We start from the raw sequence: 16,242 nt of genomic DNA, 5'->3' as shown, positions 1-16,242 counted from the left end.
GAATTTGGCATGGACTCAAGAAGGTGTCTAAAGCATGCTACAGGAATGCTGGTCCATGTTGACTCAACTGCTTCTCACAGCTATTGTAAATTGGATAGTTGATCTCTACTCTAAAGAGCTCATTCCACCTGATCTCACAAGTGCTGAATTGGATTGAAATCTACCAACTGGGTACACTACTGCTGTGGATTGAATTCAGTCACACGTTCCTGGAACCAGATCTGTACATTTTTGGCCTTGTAACATGGTGCACTATCTTGCCGGAAGATTTCATTTATAGACAGCTACTGAGCAGCCATGAAGGAAAGTACATGGTCAGAATCAATTTCCAGATAACGTGTGGCATCCAAACATTGCTCCACTGGTATTACAGTGCCCAGTGTGAACCACAAAAATGCTTTCTACACCATTACACTACCAATGGCAAGCAATGCACTACTGCCACCTAATAGGATTGGTTCATGGATTCATTCTGTTTTTTTTTGCCAGGAAACAGCAATAAATAGGACTTATCTGACCAAGCAACATTTTTTCTTTCCAGTTCTCTACTGTCTTACATTAGTGTTCCTGAGCCTACTGTAACAGAATCTTCTCATTCTTTGTTAACAGAAATTGAACACTATTTGGTGGCTGGCTGTGACAACTCAACTGTAGGGTGCATTATAGCCATAGCAGCTTATGCGTCATTAAACAATGGATAAAAGGATGGTTAAGTGGGAGAAGACAGAAGGTGATAATCAATGGGTGCTGCTCTTCGTGGACTAATGTTATTAGTGGAGTCCCACAGGGTTCGGTGTTAGGTCCACTGTTGTTTTGTATATTTATCAATGATATTGATGAAGGTATATCAGGCTTAATGTCGAAGTTTGCAGATGATACAAAGGTTGGCAGGGTTGTTAATGACAGTAATGGCAGTGTGCTACGGCAACAGGATCTAGATAATTTTGGCAGATGGGCTAAGAAGTGGCAACTGAAGTTTAACCTTGACAAATGCAAAGTACTGCATATGGGTAGAAGTAACCCCAGAGAAACGTACCAACTGTGTGGTACTACACTTAAGGTGGTAGAAAATGAAAAAGACCTGGGAGTAATTGTGCAGTCAGATATGAAGTTTTCTGAGCAATGCAGACAGGCTGCCAGGGCAGGTCATGGGGTTTTGTCAATGATATATAGGAATAAATAGGAATTTTGCTAGCAGGGAAAAGGAGGTTATTATCCCTCTGTATAAGGCAATGGTCAGGCCACGCCTTGAGTACTGCGTACAGGTCTGGAGGCCTCATTTTAGGAAGGATGTAGATTTACTTGAGCATGTACAGAGAAGGGCAACAAGATTGGTGAGGGGAATGAAGGGATCCTCTTACCAAGAGAGGCTTAAGTTCTGCAAATTGCAGTGGCTGGAGACTAGGCACCTGCGTGGTGATCTGATTGAGGTATATAAGGCCTTGAATGGGTTGAGCACGCTGAATTCTGATGGGATCCTTCCACTTGTTCAGATTACGAACATAAGGGGGCATAAATTCAAATTAAGAAAAGACAGATGTAGATTAGATGTGCGGAAATTTGCCTTTAGCCAGCGGGTGGTTAATTGCTGGAACAAACTTCCATCTGTCGTTGTGGAAGTTGATAGGTTGAATAAATTTAAGGAGGAACTGGACAGGCATTTGGAGGGAATGGCGTGAGATTTTTTTTTTTTTTTTTTTGGCTGATGCTCCATAAGCTCATACACTTGCTTTCTTGCATCAAATGCCACTGCTACTACTACTACTAAACCCCCATAACAACTCTCTAACTAAACACATATAATGACTTAGATTTTACATATGTGACATATAAATAAATTAATAGGAGATACGAAATTCATATAACGTAACTCAGAGATAATGCCCGATACTGAAATTTTATATATATATATATATATTATATATATATATATATATATAGTGTTATAACTGCATTGGGATATAAGTTTAAGGTTATATTTTTGTATTGAAACTGAAATTTTATTTGAAATTGAATCGAAATAATGACTCAGACCAGAGCAGCAAAGCAAAAGGCTCAAGATAATGGGAGTGCTATGGCTCAGGGGAGAACAGAAGGGGGACAGTTGCCCTCTGAATCACAGCCTTTTGAAATGTACTGCTTGTTTCATGAGGAAATCAGGCACCAACTCAGCGCTGTTATGGGTCTATATAAGAGCTTGAAGGACAAGGTAGATGCCCTCAAAGGATTTAAATTGAGGGACCCAACTCTCAGCTTCCCACATCAATGCGAGAGCGTGCACTTGAACATCACACAACACAGCGGCAACCCCCCAAGGCAGAATGCACTGTTCCCACAGGAACTAGTTGTCGTTGGTGACTCTATTGTCAGGGAAACAGGAAATATATTGTGCAAAAAGGACAGGTGCAACAGGACCAGAGTATGTCTGCCAGGGGGCAAAGGTTCATGATGTTGTAGAGCAAATATCATCTTTTAAGGGCACAAAGGTGATATTGTTGTACATGTTAGCACTAATGATATTAAGAGTACGAGACCGATGGAATTACTTAACAAGTACAGTGTGGTCATAATTAAAGTATCCCTATTCAGAGCTCTATGTAGCTCTAAGTAATAAGCGGAATGCCACCAAAATTAGTAAGTAATATATTATCCCCTATCTGCCGATAGGGGATAATATGGTGCTGTACAAGAGGAAAGACATGACAAAGTACCAACAAATAAATAACTAAGATAAACCTTAATGAAATTACAAATTTTTATTTGTGCTCTTTGCAAAAAAATTGAATTGCACTAAATTTTTAAATCCAAACTAAAAAATAAGATACTTGAGAGAGCAGAAAATTTGCATAAATCTGAGTTAATTTAATTTCCCCAGCAGCAGAGAGCTGTAAAGGCACAATGCAAACATCAAAAGCATATTCTGTAAGTTTACTTTTAACAGTGCATCTCACTCTGCCTGAACGTGCTTTAATTGCAAAGTTCTACGTTAATGGATGCAATGCAGCAGCCACTCTGCATGAATTTAGACGCAGTAAGAACTTATGTCAAGGTCCTTTATCAGCTGCGGCAGTTAGAAGGATGATTAACAAATTTGAGGAAACTGGGTCCTTTGTTTTAAGCCTGGAAGAGGAAGGAAGCCTGTTTCACCTCGGGTAGCAGAGGAAGTTGCAACAGCTATCGGCGACTGATCCATGGATCAGCTGCTGGAACTAGTAGCAGTGCACTGGGAGTAGTGAGGCAATTGGATGTCCCATATTTCACTGTGTGGAAAATTCTTCAGAAACTAATCCACTATTATCCATACAAGGTCAGCCAGTAGCAGCAGCTGCAAAGAGATGATCATGAAAAACAAATGGCATTTGCTCTGTTTTTGGCCAGAATGGAAGTGGACGATGCCTGGCCATGGAACATTCTCTGGGGAGATGAGGTCCATTCTTTTCTCGATGGGACTGTCAACACTCAAAACTCCCAAATATAGGTTTCAGAATCACCCCATGCTATTCAGCAAATCCCACTGCACTTGCTGAAAATCACCGTCTGGTGTGGTGTGACTTCAAATTTCATCCTAGGGCCACAATTTTTCGAGGAATTGTACCCAGCAGGAGCAGCCACCTGTTCCGTTACAGTACAAAGATATCATTACATGCTGAGCAGTTTCATTATTCCTCAACTGCAGCAAAGAGGATGCCTGGATGAGACAATTTTTATACAAGATCGGCTACTCCTCGTGTAACACAACCAGTACAGCAGCTTCTCCAGCATCACTTTACTGCAGAAAGAGTCATTAGTTGTTTGTTTCCCATTGCATGGCCACCACATTCACTAGACCTCACACCGTGTGAGTTTTGGCTGTGGGGGTCACCTGAAGGCCAATGTCTATCGAGAAAGTGTCCCTAACCTGGCTGTCTTAAAGGACAACGTAACGTAGCATGTGCGGAACATTACTCCAGAGATGTTGCATTCTGCAGATGAACACACTGTGCATCGAATGCAATATCTGTTCCAGAATAATGATAATCACAGCGAAAACCAACTCCACCATCAGTGACCGTTTCCTCTGGTCTGTGAAACCATTTCCTCTGCCAGTTTAGTTCAGTTTCTTTCTGTGTTTTTGAAAAGAGCACAAATAAAAATTTGTAATTTCATTAAGATTTGTCTTAGTTATTTATTTGCTGGAACTTTTTCATGTCTTTACTCTTGTACAGCGCCATATATCCGCTATCAGCAGATTTTGGAACAAATTTTTTTTTCATGGGATCCTTCTCCCCATGCCTTGAATACTTACTAGTTTTGGTGACATTCCGCTTATTACTTAGAGCTACAGAGAGCTCTGAATACGGATACTTTAATTATGGCCACCCTGTACAGGTCAATGTTGAAAAAAAAGCTGTGAGTTAGGGTTGAATTTGAAAGTGCCTGAAATTCTGCCCAAACACGATAGGAGGGAGTATATGATGAGAGCCTTGTCGATCAATTCAGCCCTGGAGAGATTGTGCAAGGCTCAAGGGGTAGAATTTTTCTCAGCCTACTCTGTGCTTATTCACAGGAGAGACTGCTTCTACAGGGATGGGATACACTTAAATAGAAAGGGTGCAAGAATATTTGCTGATGCTATCGAGGCAGTGTTAGTTGGGTCGAAAAACTGCTAACTTGAGGGGATACACTGACTAATAGATTAACAGTAGCCACTGGCAGAGGTGAAAGTGATCCTTGCACTACTTCTATTGGAATGAGAAGCAGCCTGGAAAACAAAGTGCAGGGGATTTCAGAGATTGCTGAGAGTCATTGCGGAACAAGTAAATACATGGGCTGTGTTAGGGTAGCTAAAAATAGGAACAGGTGCATGTATACAGCCAGGCCTTGCATAACGCGAGTTCGATTAACACGTGTTTCAGTTAACGCTATTTTAAAAAATTAAACCACTTTTCACTTTACATGATGCAAATTTCCAGATAACACGATTTTTTTTTATGCGATAGTTGACAAACATTTGAATCGCACGTCGGATGGGCAATAAACAAACATTTGCCTGCTGCTAGCCTTGGTGTGTTCCATCCACTAATAAAGTCAATGCAGACTTGCATTTAAAAATTCTAATTTTTAAATGAGCCAGATGAAAATGTTACCGTGAAGGAAATAACAGTAAAAGAATTAGATGAAATCTTTCGTATCGCAGAGAACCTCAAACAAAAGGTGTGAGGTTCTTTGCGATATTTATTTCGCCAGGACCCAGAGAAGACTGTCGGCTTTCAGAAATTGATTGATGAAAAGAGAAAATCAACACTGTTCAAATATTTCCGCAACAGTCATTGCTTCATTGTGTATTTTATGTCAGAGGTTCTCAAACTTTCTCGGTTCATGGCGCCCTTGGTGTCTCAGTAATTTTTTTACAGCGCACCTAGACCAAAAGAAATACTTAACAGTTCCGTTTAGTAGTTAGGTCCAAACAACTTAATAAGAAATGTTGAAACTGTGAACTACCTCAAGCTAGTAGTTCGTGCGGTGTCCGACAGATGTCAAGTATCGCTGCACTTCCATCGAAAATTTAAAATATTCCGTGGCGCGGTTTGGGAACCGCTGTTTTATGCAATAAAAATTTAATTCCATAATTATTTTCATTATCTTTTACATTGTATACAGTTAAAAAGTTATTTAAAAGGTATTTTTAAAATTCTTTATAGACGTTCCAGAAGGTCAAGGACCAATTATAATTTTTTCTATTGATTATTATTCGATTAACGCGTTTCCGTTTTGCGCGATGCACTTGCAGGACGAATTAATCACGTTAATCGAGGACAGCCTGTACTTGCCTGTACAACAATGCTAAGAATTTGGTAAATAAATTTGACGAATTTGTGGTTTTGGTCAAGACATCAAAGGCAGATATTGTTGTGATATCAGACATGGTGTCACACAGATATAAGGAATGCAGAAATCGAATTTGGGGAGTACAATGTGTACAAGAAAGATACATTGGAGGGTAGGAGGGGTTATGCTGTTAGTTAAGAAACCCAAAATCAAAGGAAGTATAGCCAGTCGACATGGGTGGACAGAGCGGTGTCGAGTCAGTTTGGTGTGACATAAGCACTAGGAAAGCAAAATTGAGAGTAGGAGTGTGTTATAGACCTAATGACTCTGATGAGTATAATAAACAACTGTACAGAGAAATAGAGTGGGCCAGTAAATCAGAGTGTCTCATAATGGGGAATTTTAATTTCCCAGATAATGACTGGAATTTGTGGGTTGGTCACTCACACACTAGCAAGGCTTTTGTGGATTTATTGGATGATTGTTTTCTACAGCAGCATGTTCGTGAGGCAACTAGCAGAAGTAATACTCTTGATCTGATTATCACTAGTGATTCTTCATGTATTAAGAATCTGCAGATAAAGGAACCACCAGGTGGCAGTGATCACAGTGTGCTCAAGTGGGATTTACTCAAAGAGGTAACTTATCCCAGGGACTCACATCTGGAGAGTATGGTCTTGGCAAACCAAGGGTCCTGAGCTGGTTATCATCATTCTTCTCTTTCTTGCTTTCTTGGTGATTCCCTTCTACTTCTGACTCTCTCTCTCTCTCTCAGGGTAATGCGGATTTTTTTTTTTTTTTTGGTTGGTGCAGCATAAGTCTCAGGCTTCTTTGCGCTGTAAGGCTAATAATAATAATATCATCAGGAGTAAAGAGAAGGGATTTTGCTTTCGTAAAGGTGATTACGGTGGTCTGAGACAGTATTTAAATTCTATATGGTGGGACCAACTGATGATGTTACCAACAGCAAATTCAAAATAGGAAGCATTCAAATAATTAATCTTGGAAGCTACTAGGCTTTTCATACCAACTAGGAAATATTGTTCAAGATTTAAGCCTAAATGGATATCAGATGAAGAAATAGATAAGACATGTGGCAGAGAATAAAAATGCATGGGATACATATAAATTAACAGGTGACACGGAACTCTATGAGACATATAAGCTGTTCTGTAACCAAGTCACAAAGGAGGTTAGGCAGCAAAGGAAGATTACGAGAAATCTTTGGCAAAGGATGAAAGAAAAACAGCAAAGAGTTCTTTACTTATTTGAACTCTAGAAGGAAGGGAATAAATCAGATTGGTCAACTTGATATTGATGGTTCAACTGTTGATGACTCTGCTGAGGTAGCTAACAAACTAAATGAGTATTTTGCATCTACATTCACACATGAGGAGTTATTCAGGGAGGGGAATGCCAGAGGTGAATTAAACTAACAGTGAGCTAGATGATTTTTTACTGAGAGCAAAGTGGAGGAGAAATTGTTGAAGATAAACACAGGAAAGGCACCTGGGGTGGATGGGATCTATCCAGTTATATTAAAGGAGGCAACAAAGGAAGTAAGCAAACCCTCAGACATAATTATGAGAACTTCCTTGGACTCAGAGGAGGTACCCATAGACTTGAGATGTGCAAATGTGACCCCAATTCACAAAGGAGGATCAAAGGGCAACACAAATAATTACAGATCTGTTAGTTTAACTTCTGTTTCAGGGAAATTAATGGAGGCGCTGGTTAAAGAAGCACTGCAGGATCATCTAGACAAGACTTCAGTTATAGCTTGAACACAGCATGGGTTTGTTAAGGGGAAGTCTTGTCTGACCAATTTGATTGGATACTATGATGTGGTAGCAAAGGAACTGGATGCAAAGAATAATTTTGATATCATATATTTATATCTTAGAAAGGCTTTTAATACTGTTGCACATGGAAGACTGCTGCACAAATTGGAGCAGTGTGGCATTGGATGCAAATTGCTGCTGTAGATAAAGGGATGGTTGAGTGGGAGCATACAGAGAGTGGTGATCAATGGACACTGCTCTTCATGGACTAATGTTATTAGTGGAGTCCCACAGGGTTCAGTGTTGGGCCCGTTGTTTTCTGTATTTATTAATGGTATTGATGATGGTGTATCAGGCTTAATGTCTAAGTTTGCAGATGATACAAAGGTTGGCAGGGTTTTTAATGACACTAATGACTGTACACTGCTGCAACAGATTCTAGAAAAGTTGAGCAGATGAACTGAGAGGTGGCAACTGAAGAAGCACTGCAGGATCATCTAGACAAGACTAGACAAGACTTCCCATATGCAGTACTTTACATTTACAATGTAAAGTACTGCATATGGGAAGCAGTAACCCCAGAGTAACGTATCAACTGTGTGGTACTGACAGTGGTAGAGAATGAAAAGGACCTGGGAGTTCTCCAAATAGGCCTCTGGGGTTGGGTATATTCATAATATAATTTTAAGTATTTTTCACCAACCGTATGTTGAAATGACAAAATAAAACGAAAGCCAAAATTTTGATAACTTTATAATTAAGTTTACAATAAATTACTATTTACAGTGGATATAAAACAAGTAAAATATTATAAAATAATAAAATATACAAGATTAGTGAATGGAACAAAGGGTTGCTCTTACGAAGAAAGGCTTAAATTTTGCAAATTACAGTATTGGAGACTAGGCACCTGCGAGGTGATTTGATTGAGGTATGTAATGCCTTGAATGGTTCGAGCAAGCTCAATGCTGATGGGATTCTTCCTCTTGCTCAGAATAATCACCTGAGAGGGCATAAATTCAAATTGAGGAAAGACAGTTGTAGGATAGACGTGCGGAAGTTTGCCTTTAACTAGCGGGTGGTTGATTGCTGGAACAAACTTCCATCTGTCATTGTAAAAGTTGATAGCTTAAATAGGTTCAAGGCAGAACTAGACAAACATTTGGAGCAAATGGATGGGTGAAATGAGAAGGGGTTTTTTTTTTTTGTTGTTGTTTTTTTTTGGCTGATGCTTCCTTGCATCATATGCCTTTACTAATGCTAACTCATCTGTAAACATATGAGATATGATATGATAACAGGTATGATAAGAAGAATGTTATTTGGTCATTGGAAAAACCTCAATACATTGAAGACATAGTGATATGTGAAAACCTCAGCAGGGTTTAAAATTTCTGAGATACTCATACCAGTAGGTTCGGTACTGACTACACTGCCAAACTCAAAATCACTTAAATCTTTTGTCTTGCCCATTCTCACACTGAACTGTAGTAGTAGTAGTAATGGCATGTGATGCAAGAAAGCAAATGTATGAGCTTATGCAGCATCAGCCAAAAAAAAAAAAAAAAAATCACACCATTCCCTCCAAATGCCTGTCCAGTTCCTCCTTAAATTTATTCAACCTATCAACTTCCACAACGACAGAGAGAAATTTGTTCCAGCAATTAACCACCCGCTGGCTAAAGGCAAATTTCCGCACATCTATTCTACATCTGTCCTTTCTTAATTTGAATTTATGCCCCCTTAGGTTCGTAATCTGAACAAGTGGAAGGATCCCATCAGAATTCAGCGTGCTGAACCCATTCAGCGTGCTGAATGGGTTCAGCTTATGCAGCATCAGCTGTGAACACACTCAACATCCCTACCTATCTACCCTGCTTTATAGTGCATTATACAAACACATGATGATGTTACTAAAGGAGCACTCAATTTCATAAAAAGGGTAGATGTACCTAATAAATTAGCCATATAGCGTACACTTCCCCCAGTAGCTCAACTACACTTGTATTATGCTGGAATTATTCATTTTCCAGTACTCTGAGTCAGGTCATTATTTAATGGTAATTGAGGAGCAAATCATAAAAGTTACCATTTAGGTAGTCATCAGGGCCAGTCCAAGAATTTAGGAGGGCTCGGGTGCAAGAATTAATGTTGGAGGAATGTGGATGGAAAGAGTTCTCCTTTCTGGATTGAGGGGCCCCGTTTGTTAGGATTTGAGGGAAGCTTTTCAATGTGGAGCCCAGGTGTATTGCATCCACTGCAGCCCCATCCCCCCCCCAAAGGACCTGCCTGGAATACATAAATACATGAATGTTCTAAAACAAAGTAAACAAAATAGCTTAATTAAAAACTAGTAGTGGTATTTTGTGAACAGATTTAGTTGCAATAAACAAAGAGTTCAATAATCACTTTACTGTATATAAAAGTAACTATTATTTTAATGTCTATTAGCTGCTGAACCAGGCAAAAAAAAAAAAAAAAAAAATTCTGAATTAGAGAGAGAGAGAAGTAGAAGGGAATCACCAAGAAAGAGAAGAATGATAATATCCAGCTCAGGACCCTGGGTGTGCCAAGCCCATACTCACCAGATGTGAGCCCCTACAGGTGATATTATGACGGAGTAAGTCAAATCTTTTCTACATAAAAGACACACCTATCGAAATGCACTGATTGATATCTAATCTAATATATAAAAGAAAATAGAGAGTATGTAAGAAAAAACTATAAAAAGTAAAACTGTGTAAATGTTGAGTGAATGAGAGTTATTAATAATTGCATGTTCTATCTTAGCGTCTTGACCGGACAGACTAATGGCTATACAGACTGTCAGGGGCCTCGTGAATATCCTAGCTGATGGCATGTCGTAGCTTTTTCTAGCTGGCATGGTGTGGGATGCTGACACTGGCCATTTGGGTAACCCCTAGGCCAGTGTGGGACAGAGTTACAAAAAGCATGCTCCACCACAGGGATCTATTACCCTACGTTCTTTTATTCCTACCACCTGGGGTGGTTGAATCTCCTTCTCCCAATCCCCTTCCCCCACCCTGGGTGGCCCCTGCACCCCTTTTGCCTGGTGGCTCACCCCACCACCATCATCATCATCAGCCATTATCAATCCACTACAGGATGAAGGCCTCTCCGTCAACTTTCCAGTTCCTTCTGTTTTGTGCAATGGCCATCCATTTTACTACCTACAAATTCATGACTTTCATCTGTCCATCTCCATTGTTGTCTTCCAGGTTTTCTTCTAGCTCCTCTTGGGTACCATTCTATTATTCTCTTAATCCATCTATCATCATGTCTTCAAGCTGTGTCCTGCCCAAGACCATTTTAGTTCTTTAGTTTTGATAAGAATGTCCTTTACTTGAGGTTGCTGCCAAATCCATGTGTTTCTCTTCTTATCTAACAGTCTGATTCCCAATATAATTCGTTCCATTCTTCGCTGTGTCGTTCTCAGCTTCTCTTCCATTCTTTTGGTGAGTGGCCAAGTTTCACTTCTGTACGTCATGGTGGGTAGTATACATTGGTTCATTATTTTACGTTTCAGACAAATTGAGATATTGCCCCTCAGTATGTGACTATATTACCTGAATGCTATTCATCCAAAATTTATTCTTCTCTTGACTTCCAGCCATTTATCATTATTACTTTTTTTTTTTTTTTTTGGTAGTTGTTGGTGCATCGGCTTCTGCGGCCATAATGCACCTCCCAAAGCTTTTGCATTTACTCTGATTGAAGCCCGAGGCGGGATTCAAACCCGCAACCTTTGGGTTGCCAGGCAGGCACTTTACCCACCCGGCTAGCCCGGTCGGCTATCATTATTACAGCTGATGACTTGTCCGAGATAAGTATATGACTCCACCTTTTCAGTTACTGCTCCTTCAATCATTATATCCCTTTCTATGGAATACTTGTTCATCATTACTTTTGTTTTAGCCATATTCATCTTTAGTCCAAAATTCTTACTAACTCTGCATAACTAATTAAGATTTTCCTCTAATTCTTTGGGATCGTGGCTTATGACCACAATGTCATCTGCAAATCGTAAATGGTTTAGGTACTCTCCGTTCACATTGACTCCTTTCTGCGACCAGTCTAATCTTCTGAAAGCTTCCTCAAGGGCAGCAGTAAACAGCTTCGGAGATATTGTGTCTCCTTGTCGAACTCCTTTCTCGATTTTAAATTTGCTACTGTCTTTGTCTAGTCTAATAAAGGAGGTAGCATTCTCATATATTTTCTTCAAAATCATAATATATGGGGTATCTATGCCTTGTCTTTCCAGTGCCTGAAACATTGCCTTATGCTGTATGGAGTCACATGCCTTTTCTTAATCCACAAATGCCAGGCATAATGGTGTTTTATATTCATTTGCTTTCTCCATTAGCTGTGACATTACGTTTATCTTGCTCTTCATTTGATCCATAGTTGAGAATCCTGTCCTAAAGCCAGCTTGTTCTTTCGGTTGATTCTCATCAAGTATTCATTCTTTCTAATCTGTTAGTAATGACCCTTGTGAACAACTTGTAGATGTGGGATAACAAGCTAATTGGTCTATAATTTCCAATATCTGATTTATCTCTTTTCTTATGCATGAAAACTGTGATTCCATTATTCCACTCCTTAGGCATAACACCTTTTCTAATGCATTTTGTGAAGAGTCTTGCCAGTTTTTGTGCCATGCCTCTTCCTCCCAATTTTAACAACTCTACAGTAACTTCATCTTCCCCTGGGGCTTTCTGATTCTTCAACGCATGTTCTACCTCATCAGGAAGGATATCAGGTGTCATATGTGTTACTAATTTGCGATCCATCTTCCCCACTGCTGGCATCATTCCGTCGCTCCTTGTACAATTCTCTATAGTAGTCTTCTGCTATTTGAATTATGCCCTCTCTGCTATTTATAAGTACAGCATTGCTATTCTTCAGTTTCAGTATCATTTGTCTTTCTGTATTACTGCTCATGGCTGCTGATTTAAGTCCTTTATTTTCCCATAATGCTTGTTCTACTTTTCTTGTGTTAAATCTTCTTATATCCTCTGTGAGTCTCTTTCTAATGGCTTTGCATAACTCAGTATACTCAATTTTCTCCTTGTCAGTGTTTATCTTGCTTTTCATTTGTCATCTTCGGTTCATCATGACAAGTGTTTCTTGACTAATTTTTTCTTCTTTGGATTTCTTTTTACCTATAGGTTTCTTGGGCTTTATCACTTTCAGAAAGTTGTAATATTCCTCATTGATATCTTGGTCCTGAGCCATCTGCAGAAGCTCAAACTTGTTCTTAAGTTCCAGTACATACTGCTTTTTATCCTCTTCCGTTATCTCAAAGACCTTCATATTATTTATTCAAGTTAGTTTTTTCCTTTCTTTTCTTACATCTATATCAAGTGCGCATCTTACCATTCTGTGATCACTTCCAACATTTATCTTGTTGAGGATGGTAACATCATTCACGATATATCTTCTGTTAGTAAGGATGAAGTCGATTTCATTAGTTGTTAATCCATTTGGGCTCTTCCATGTGTCCACTTTCTGTTCACCCTTTTCTTGAAAAAAAAGTGTTCATTACTGAAATAATGATAGCGCAGTGGGTTTTCTGCTCATCTAAAAGACTCCCGATTTCGGTGTACAATTTCTTCAACCTCTTCATCATCATGGCTCGATGTTGGTGCATAAATCATTATAACCTTTAGCTTGTACCTCTTAGAAATCCTGAGTAGTAGTCTTGATACCCTTGGTGACGTACTTTTGAATTCCAAAATGTTGTTTTTATATCTTTATGGACCAGAAAGCCAACTCCACTTTCACTCCTTCCACTGTTTCCATTGGTGTACAGCAGATTTCCACTTGATAAACTTATAAGAGATTCATTTCTTCTTATTATTTCAGCAAACCGATGATATTCCAATTCACATTTTCTAATTCCTTTTCCAGCTCTAATATCCTGTCTTCACTGATGAACCAGGGTTCACCCCGCCAGAGCTTTCTTCTCTCCTAATGTGTCCCCACCAGCATCCCTGGGGCAGTAACGAAACTGGGAGTGTTAATGGCTCTCCACAGACCCCCAGGCTAAGTGGCCAGAGGAACAACACAACCCACACTAATACTTCACAAAACACACACCCTGGCCTTATGTAGAGTATTGTATTCTCTGGGAGTGTTAATGGCTCTCCACAGACCCCCAGGCTAAGTGGCCAGAGGAACAACACAACCCACACTAATACTTCACAAAACACACACCCTGGCCTTATGTAGAGTATTGTATTCTACACAGAGTAAAAATGTGGAGTTGGGGGAGACCCCCGGTGCCGCCAGGCAAAAATCACTACATCACTATGATTGATATCTAATCAGGAAATGACCTATGTAATCATTTACCTGTGCATTTGTAGTGTGCAGCATTCTCAAATTCGAATAAATATCACTATGCAATTATTTACCTGCAGTTACATAGATCACTTAAGAAAAGGCTTTTTTGATTCAGGCTCCATAATGCATGAGGAATATTGTTGCATCCGAAAGAGAAGGATTAAAATATTTAACTTATACAAACTATACAAATATTTAAAATATTTATAAAATACTAAACTATTTTACGAATATACAATATTCATTAATGTACAAAAAACTTTACAATGGAACATCAAATTTTGCACATGCACAAGGTGGTGAACGTTATGGAGGCAGTTGTCAATAATTAATTGCATTTGTAGTGACGTCATTACTTTGCCCTCTTCTCGCATTGGCTCGAATGAATATCACTAGGAGGAAAACTTTTTTAAACGTATAGAGAGGTTAAATGCAAGTAACCCCCCCCCCCCCAAGAAGGGGATGGTTTCCCCAGACAGAGATCCTAGCACTGAGGCCTTAGAGCAGCTGTGGTAAATCTGTCCTTGATTTTAAAGTCGAGAAGAGACCACATCCTGAACTCTTAAGTGTCTCAGTATCTTCCCAGTGAAATAGTATTCCAAGGAATTTTATTTTTATTTTATTTTATTAATAGCAAGATTAATAGCAATTCAATCCAAGAAGCGCAAGATAACTGATTTTGGCAATTGATTACAATTTCTGTACTCTTAACAAGAAAATTTAAACAAAGGAAGCAAATATCAGTGTGTGTAGGTTACCTTTGTAATGATCCCAAATTCTTCCCTTGTTACTTTACCATCATTGAAACCAGCAAAGACGGCAGCAACTTTCTGCAAGTGATTCTCTATTTCAGCAGCAGTCTGAGGTCGACCAAGAGGGAAGTAAAACCGTGGAATATGAACAGTACGAGCTGTAGCACATTTTGGCGGCCTGCGCAATGAGCCTGAGCGGAGATGTGGTTCGATGTTCTCTTTATCTTTCTGAGCATGTAGAGACTGCAATGGAAAAAAGAAAAATCTGTTAACAGCTGAAACACATGAACTAGAGAAAAAAAATTAAGAACCAGTGAGAGACTATGGCATTTTATAAAAACTAAATTAACAATAACATCTCATGTAGTATATATCAAAACATGTAGGCTTGAACTCAATGCAAGTTAAAGAAGTCTGAAGACTTCAGAAGAAGTCTGGAGAAGTCTATACAGGTCTGGAGGCCTTATTTTAAGAAAGATGTAGAACTGTTGGAATGAGTACAGAGAAGGGCAACAAGATTAGTGAATGGAATGAAGGGTTGCTCTTATGAAGAAAGGCTTAAGTTTTGCAGATTACAGTGTCTAGAGACTAGGCACCTGTGAGGTGATCTGATTGAAGTGTATAAAGCCTTGAATGGTTTGAGCATGCTCAATGCTAATGGGATTCTTCCTCTTGCTCAGAATAATCACCTGAGAGGGCATAAATTCAAATTGAGGAAAGACAGTTGTAGGATTGATGTGCAGAAGCTTGCATTTAGCTAGCGGGTAGTTGATTGGTGGAACAGACTTCCATCTTTTGTTGTGGAAGTTGATAGCCTAAATAAATTTAAGGCTGAGCTGGACAGATATTTGGAATGAACAGAGGAGTGAAATGGGAGCGTTTTTTTTTTTTTTTTGGCTGATGCTGCATAAGCTTGCTTTCTTGCATTGTATGCCTCTACTAATGCTAAGTCATATGGCATGTAGCATGCAGGAAAGCACATGTGACCTGACTAGTACCCAAACTAATTCACCAGCAAAGGAGAAGAGATTTCCAAAGAGGTATGACTGTCAGTGTTCATTTAGCAGGGACCAGAGCAGAGAGGGAAACTGTGCTGATTGAATGTTCAAAGACTAGTGGCAATCGGGTCTTTAATGAATGGAAACTTGCTCAGTAAACATCCATGAAGAAAATATCATTGGTTGGTTGTTTTTTTTGAATTTTTATGGTGATTCAGCAGCTTAGGCCATAATTCACCAAGTCAAAATGCCCATTCTGGTAAACTATAAATAGGCTACCATGTCAGAATGCAATACAATTAAAATAATGGATAAAATATAAGCTTTATAAATTAAAATGACTTATTTAAAAATAATTATATAAATTAATTAATTGTAGAAATTTAAAAATGTTAGCTCTATTATCTGTCAGATCAAATGTTACTGAGTATATATAGCTCAGCCAGATGGCAAAAAGAAGTAAAATAAAAATGTTGGACATTAACAAAATAAGCATTGGCAAACAGATGCAACTGTGGCTGAAAATGAAAACATAAA

At 39.0% G+C, this 16,242-nt stretch overlaps 1 protein-coding gene across 1 annotated transcript in view; it reads right to left on the bottom strand.

The window, feature by feature from the left end:
- Positions 1 to 16,242, bottom strand: part of LOC150084291 (uncharacterized) — a 282,690-nt gene that overhangs the window by 142,880 nt on the left and 123,568 nt on the right. Inside the window, exon 2 of the mRNA XM_090375967.1 lies at positions 14,714 to 14,950. Within this exon, the coding sequence (XP_090232093.1) occupies positions 14,714 to 14,950 (237 nt within the window). The remainder of the gene's footprint in view (positions 1 to 14,713; positions 14,951 to 16,242) is intronic.

The sequence above is a fragment of the Mastigoproctus giganteus genome, chromosome 6 (assembly GCF_048544385.1).
Source record: "Mastigoproctus giganteus isolate SK-2022 chromosome 6, ASM4854438v1, whole genome shotgun sequence".
Lineage (NCBI taxonomy): Eukaryota > Metazoa > Arthropoda > Arachnida > Uropygi > Thelyphonidae > Mastigoproctus > Mastigoproctus giganteus.
The sequence above is the reverse complement of the archived record's forward strand: the minus strand, read 5'-3'. Positions and strand labels throughout refer to the sequence as shown.